This window comes from Kryptolebias marmoratus, linkage group LG8 (genome assembly GCF_001649575.2).
Source record: "Kryptolebias marmoratus isolate JLee-2015 linkage group LG8, ASM164957v2, whole genome shotgun sequence".
Lineage (NCBI taxonomy): Eukaryota > Metazoa > Chordata > Actinopteri > Cyprinodontiformes > Rivulidae > Kryptolebias > Kryptolebias marmoratus.
In genome coordinates, this window is record NC_051437.1 from 4,346,300 (window position 1) to 4,353,361 (window position 7,062).

At 41.1% G+C, this 7,062-nt stretch overlaps 1 protein-coding gene across 1 annotated transcript in view; it reads left to right on the forward strand.

Annotated features, from left to right (window-relative positions):
• pip4k2ca (phosphatidylinositol-5-phosphate 4-kinase, type II, gamma a) overlaps positions 1-7,062 on the forward strand; it is a 35,860-nt gene that overhangs the window by 11,349 nt on the left and 17,449 nt on the right. The window contains exons 3-4 of the mRNA XM_017436467.3: positions 1,622-1,718; positions 1,809-1,958. Coding sequence (XP_017291956.1) covers positions 1,622-1,718; positions 1,809-1,958 — 247 coding nt within the window. The remainder of the gene's footprint in view (positions 1-1,621; positions 1,719-1,808; positions 1,959-7,062) is intronic.

The following is a 7,062-nucleotide window of genomic DNA, read 5'->3' on the forward strand; positions in this document are numbered from 1 at the left end:
CCCCAAATCATGATGGCGCCCCCACCACTGTGCCGTGTAGAAAACATCTCAGGTGGGATCTACCACTTGACTTTTTTGTTCCATAACCCTCAGGATCATTTAAAAAATGCAAAATGACTGTCTTACTGCGTCCAACCTCAGCAGCGATGGCACGTTGTGAGAGGCCTTGCTTATGCAGCTCAACAATCCTACTACGTTCAAAGTCAGTGAGCTTTTTTGCTTTTGCCATCAGGAGGTCTTGACAGTGTAAAGACTTGACAGAAAATGACATGGAATCCAGATTTTTGCACAGCTTTTGGCTTTTAAAGACTATGGTCTTAAACGTTTGATCAGCTGAAAAAATCATGTTTGAGTGTAAATGCAGTTTGCAGAAAATTCCCTGCTCAAAAGTTTTTGTCTCTTGCACTGATTTTTTCCTTTAACATTGTGAAGCTCTACTTAGAACCTTCTTAAGATCCAATAGTGCAAAATGCAAATTCTTGCAATTTTTTTGACTGGTCTTAAGATTTTGATCAGGAGTGTATTGTATTTAATATGCGTTATGTTTTGGTTTATGTTTTTAAATTTTATGTTTTGGTTGGTCTTAAAATGATACCAGAGACCATATTTCACATTTAGAGCCAGTAGAAGTAAGTTTGGTTCTTTATGCATGTGCCTTCTGACTTGTTTTTTCTTAAAACAAATATTTATTTTAAAGTTAAACTGCATTTTAAAGTTTAACTGCATCTTGTCATTGGTCATTTTTATAATAAGATTACATTTAACAGAAATTGTTGCCAATTAAAACAAATAAAGCATTCAGATCTTTGCTGAGCCATAAAACAGCAGTGTCCTACAGCCGCTTATCTGCTGTAAGGTTTCAGACTGTGGATTGGACCAACACCTGAAATGAGGTGAACTGCACACGATCAGGGTGTATTACAATGTGTTTGAGTTTGAATTTGAATTGTGCAGTCATTTACAGGTCTAAACTCTTGAAAAGGAAATCTAAATTAGCTAAAATAAAACAGAAAATATTGTCTATTTAAAATAAAATAAAACAATTCTTTTGACTGATGGACTCCAATCACTGATGGCTGATATAGTTGTCCAGTCACCCAACCCTTACAACCTGACAGCTGAGCTTTAAAGTCCACCATCAAAAATAAGTAGCTCAAATATCTATCTAGAGAATCTGGCCCGTAGGCGGGCAGATCTAGAAAAACATTCATGAAGTGGCAAGAGGGGGCAGGAAACTTTCAGGGGTGGCTCTCAATAACTCAACTATATATGTTGATGAGTGGAAACGTGTGCCCATCACCACTGGGCCTTCTTTACTCGACTAAACCTCACACATACGCCTCTGACGTGCACACACGCACACAGATAAAACTTGTAGCAGCAGCAGGTTCAGATCTCTTAATAAAAGCAAATTCTTTGTGTCGGTCAGTTTTGCTTGTATGATATACAGAGAAACCTTAACTTAATCTGTTTGTTTTTTTTAACAAACACAACAAATAATCATTCACAGCTAAAGTTCTGGAAGCCCAGGCCTCTCCACGTCTAGAGGCTGACAAATGTTTTGTTAGTTTGTGATGACTAGGAAGTAAAAATACTATTTTCTCCTTTTCCTCTTTGTCAGAGAAAATCTTCCAGGACATTTCAAATTTAAAGAATACTGTCCTCAGGTCTTCCGAAATTTAAGAGAACGTTTTGGTATTGAGGATTTGGACTATCAGGTGAGCTTTTTCCCCCTTATGGCTAAATATTTTTAATAAAATATTCTATACTAACCAAAAGGCATGCTGTTTGGTCTTATTATCCCCCAGGTGTCGCTGACCCGCAGCCCCCCAATGAGAAGTGCTGACAATCAGGGAGAGGTTCTGCTTCTCACCTCCTATGACCGCACACTGGTTATCAAGCAGATCTCAAGTGAAGATGTTGCAGACATGCACAACATCTTGTCAGAATATCACCAGGTAACATCTGGATGGTTGAAACACAGGCTTCCTATTTTTACTATTGCAACAATGTGTCTGAACATCTCACTTTCTGACTTTCCTTCTGTCTGTGGAACAAGTGTTACCAAGTGTTAAGTTTAAAAAGTAACCGAATGGGGCTCTGTTGCATCATCTGTCTTTGCATATTGTGTTGTGAATTTGTAGAGACTAACTTACAGCCTTAAGGTTGCCTGGAAGTTGAGCTTAACATGTCAATTTATTAAGGGGGTAATGATACAGGGATTGGCACATACTTTGGTTTTGAAGTCATGGTTTGGTCTGTTTTTGGCATTGCAGAGAGAAGATCCTTTTTGTTCTACCAGTTTTTCTAATGTTGACTGTTGTGACTAGAAGTGTGCCTTTTGGCATCTCATTTCCATCCAAGCAGTGCATCCTGGAGTTACTCTGCCTGATGTGTGCTTCTATGTTGATAAAATATGGCTTCCATTTTTCAGTCAGGTGTGTCGTAGCACACAAGTACTGTTAAGTATCTCTCAGCAGCCCTGGATGTCTAGCATTTGTGACAGCAAGAAGTAGTCTGGACAACTGTACTTGTACTTGGTTATAAAGAGCTAGTTTAAGTATGTTGTTAGCTAAAATGTTGACAGTTGCAAACTCTGAAAACCGCTATTTTTTTAGCATGTGTTAAAATTGTGTTTTAAAGAGTGGAATGTGGGCACATGTTGGCTGTTATTTGGTTTGCTTTGCTTTGGTCATGTCTGAAATGTTAACCAGCTACTTGAATGCCATCAGCAGCTGAGTTTGCATTCTGATTTTTCTCTTATATCAGAGAAGCTTACACTTGAGTGATATGTTTTTGAGTAGTGATAAAGTTCAATGTTAAACCGGTTACACACAACGCCAGCACACAGCTTATGTTCAGTGGTCCACCTGTCTGTCTTTATTGTCTCTGAGGGCTCATTGGGAGCTCTAGCCCTCCTTTCTGTCTCGGAAGTTTGTTGTCCTTCAACTGTGAGACACCTGATTCAGCTACTTACTTGAGCTGTAATTGTATGCCAAAGTCATGGTTCAGTTCATAACTTGGAATGACAATTGGAGCATTTAGATAGTATTTTCCTTGGCTTCTTTTCTATCGAGGGTGTTGGCAAAATGCAGTTAAATAAAATGTGCACCCACTTCTAGATGGGGTCACCTGTGACTGACACATTCGTTATCTAATTCATGTATTTATCTCGAACCGTCATAGTACAAATACATGTACAACTCTACTACTTATTGCTTGAAGATGCACAGAGAACCCCATTTGTGCCAGGAGGAAACTGAATTTAATTTAGTTTCATAGCTTTCGTTCGACTGTCCACCCAGCAGCTCAGGGTCTTGTCGTAAGGGCCACTGCCAGCTGCTGCTGCCAGCACTTGGGCTTGTACCTACTGGTTCATTGTCACTGTAGTTAACTGTAGTGTAGTGTGTACATTGTAGCATCGTAGCATTCTGCACTGCATTTAGGTTGTGAGTGAGAAACTCGGGGTTTAATTTATTTCTGCTCATAAATGTTCTACATCGTACAGAATGTCAATGTCAGTTTTATTTATATAGCACATTTAAAAACAACAATAGTTGACTAAAGTGCTTCACAATTTACACCAGCCGTCAAACATAGTACGAGATTAAAACAAAATAAATTAAAACACAAAAATATAAACAGTAAACAAATTGAGTAAAAGTATCATAAAAACATAATTCAAATTGTATTAAAAGCCAGTGAAAACAGATGCGTTTTTAAAAGAGATTTAAAAAGAGGAAGTAAAGATGCCCGTCTAATGTCAGAGGGCAGGTTGTTCCAGAGTTTAGGTGCCACAGCAGAAAAAGCCTGATCTCCTCTGAGCTTCATCCCGGATTTTGGGAAAACCAATAACATCTGCTCAGATGATCTCAGTACCCGGGAAGGAGCATAAGGCTGGGAAGGAGCATAAGGCTGGGAAGGAGCATAAGGCTGAAGAAGGTCAGGGAGATACGACGGTGCAAGTCCATGTAGGCATTTATAAGTCATTAAAAGAATTTTAAAATCTATTCTATAACACACAGAGAGAATAAAACTGGTGAAATGTGCTCAAACCTACAAGTTCCTGTTAAAAGCAGAACCGCAGCATTCTGAACAAGCTGCAGGCATGAAAGCGGGACCTGACTAACCCCAACATAAAGGGCATTACAATAATCAAGTCTGGTTGTAATGATGGCATGAACTACTTTCTCAATGTCAGGTCTGGTTAAGACAGACTTAGGTTTAGCTATCTGCCTCAACTGGAAGAAACTCTTTTTTAAGACAGAGTTTAACTGCTTATCAAACTTAAAATCAGAGTCTAAAAACATCCCCAGGTTAGACACAGACTGTTTAAGATATGGCTCTAGAGAGCCAAGATTCACAGGGAGAGATCCCGACATAGAGCTAGGGTTGAACAAAATCACTTCAATTTTATCATCATTAATACTTAAAAAATTTGATGCCATCCAGACATTTCAACGGAGGATCTATAGAACAATTAAAACGTTTCAGGGCAGATAAATCTGGCAATCATCAGGGTAACAGTGAAAGGAAAGACCGTTCTTCCTTATTATAGACTCCAGAGGAAGCAGGTATAATGAAAATAAAAGTGGCCCCAGGATCAAACCCTGTTGAACTCCGCATGTAAGAGGTGCTGAAGTGGAAAAAAATGTTACCAATATTAACACAAAAGCGTCTGTCACTAGGGTAAGAGCGAAACCATTCTAACGCTGCTCCTGTAATCCCTACCCAGTGTTCTAACTGCGACAAAATGATACTGTGGTCAACAGTATCAAAAGCTGCAGTAAGATCCAGCAGCACAAGGATCACAAACTGACCAGAGTCATTTGCTAAAAAGATGTCATTAAAAATCCTTACTAAAGCTGTGTAAGTGTTTAAAACCAGACTGCGAGATTTCAGAAACCCCATTCTCTTTAAAAAGTGTAAAAAAAAATAAGATAATGCAATGATTTACAAATCTTCATCTTCTTCTTTAAAATATCTGTTTGATTTGTTCAGTACACGTGTGCCAAAACTTAAGACCCCTATCAAAGGGTTTCTGTAGGAATACATGTACCATTGCATCTCTATTGTTTGTTTTTTAACAGGGTGAAATAACTTAAAAACAAAACTTCTGTTTCTCCACACAGTTTTTAAATTTTATTCTTGGTCTATAAAATAAGAGAATGGGTCCTCACAGCAGCAGGGTCCATCATTAAACCAGCTGTTTGAGACCTCCTGTCAGATGACTCTGTAATGAATTAGCTGGGGGGGTTCTTATGCTTTGTCGTATTGAAACCTTTCAGTATTCCAGGTTCTGTGACAATATACTTATCCAGGCATTATACTTGACTTCTACCAGATCATTTCTGGACATGTTTCTGTCCCATCAGCAGGGGCTGAACTTGCAGCCAATATGCTCTATTTTCTTGTGACCTCTGATTTTCTTGCAGATTTAAAGCTGCATCTTTGTTTTGTCAAAACCATCCATCCATCCATTCTCTTCCGCTTATCCGGGGTCGGGTCACGGGGGTAGCAGCCTAAGCAGGGAGACCCAGACTTCCCTCTCCCCAGCATAGTACCTCCAGCATGTCCTGGGTCTTCCCCGGGCCCTCCTCCCAGTGGGACGTGCCCAGAACACCTCACCAGGGAGGCGTCCAGGAGGCATCCTCACCAGATGCCCGAGCCACCTCAACTGGCTCCTCTTAACGTGAAGGAGCAGCGGCTCTACTCTGAGTCCCTCCCGGATGCACGAGCTTCTCACCCTATCTCTAAGGGAGAGCCCAGACACCCTGCGGAGGAAACTCATTTCGGCCGCTTGTATTCTCGTTCTTTCGGTCACTACCCAAAGCTCGTGACCATAGATGAGGGCAGGAACGTAGATCGACCGGTTAATCGAGAGCTTCGCTTTTTGACTCGGCTCTCTCTTCACCACGACAGATCGGTACAGCGCCCGCTTCACTGCAGACGCTGCACCAATCCGCCTGTCGATCTCCCGCTCCATTTTTCCCTCATTCGTGAACAAGACCCCAAGATACTTAAACTCCTCCACATGGGGCAGGACATCCTCCCCAACCTGGAGAAGGCACTCTATCCTTTTCCGGCTCAAGACCATGGCCTCGGATTTGGAGGCACTGATCCTCATCCCGGCCGTTTCACACTCTGCTGCGAACTGCTCCAGCGAGAGCTGTAGATCACCGTCTGATGAAGCCAGTAGGACCACATCATCTGCAAAAAGCAGAGATGCGATCCTAAGGCCACCAAAACGGGTCCCCTCAACACCTTGGCTGCGCCTAGAAATTCTATCCATAAACGTTATGAACAGAATCGGTGACAAAGGGCAACCTTGGCGAAGTCCAACTCTCACCAGAAACGAGTCCGACTTACTGCCGGCAATGCGGACCAAGCTCTGACACCGGTCCTATAGGGACTAGAGGCTGACATTTTCTCGGGAATCCCACAGGTCACGGGATTCCTGCAGGATTCCCGTGGGATGGGAGTCAACTTTACTGTTAATCACGTGATCGGTACGGTACAGGATAAAAACTTAACGGGAGCGGGAACAAACCAAAAAAAAACACCCCAAACAACGGCAAAACATAGTTCATGCACTGCCATTATGTAGTTTTATTTCAGAGAGCCTACATTGTAACGCAGGTCAAAAGAACCGCCCAAAATGCAACAGTGCTTCCGGTGGCTGCTTTCCGCCTGAATTCGAAGAACAGCAATGGAGGAAGCTAACGTCTGCGATACTGATGCGGTAAAAAAAAGTTTTGCAACATAAAGTAAAAAGTAATGACTTGCCGATTAGGCTCACAGAGTTGAACGAAAAGTGTGACGGTGATAGCACGTTGAAATATTAATATAGCAGATATGGCAGTTGTTTTTTCAGTTAACTTTTGCTTCATGCACATTTCTCTTTTTACAAAACTCAGGTACCCTCATGCACTTTCATTTGTTGAGAACAGTTCTCTTTCTTGGTGTATTTTTTTTGTTGGAGAAATTCAAATCATAAAATGAATTGTTATTGTTTAAAGAAGACAATTGCTCAATAAATGGGTAAAATTTAACATTATATGC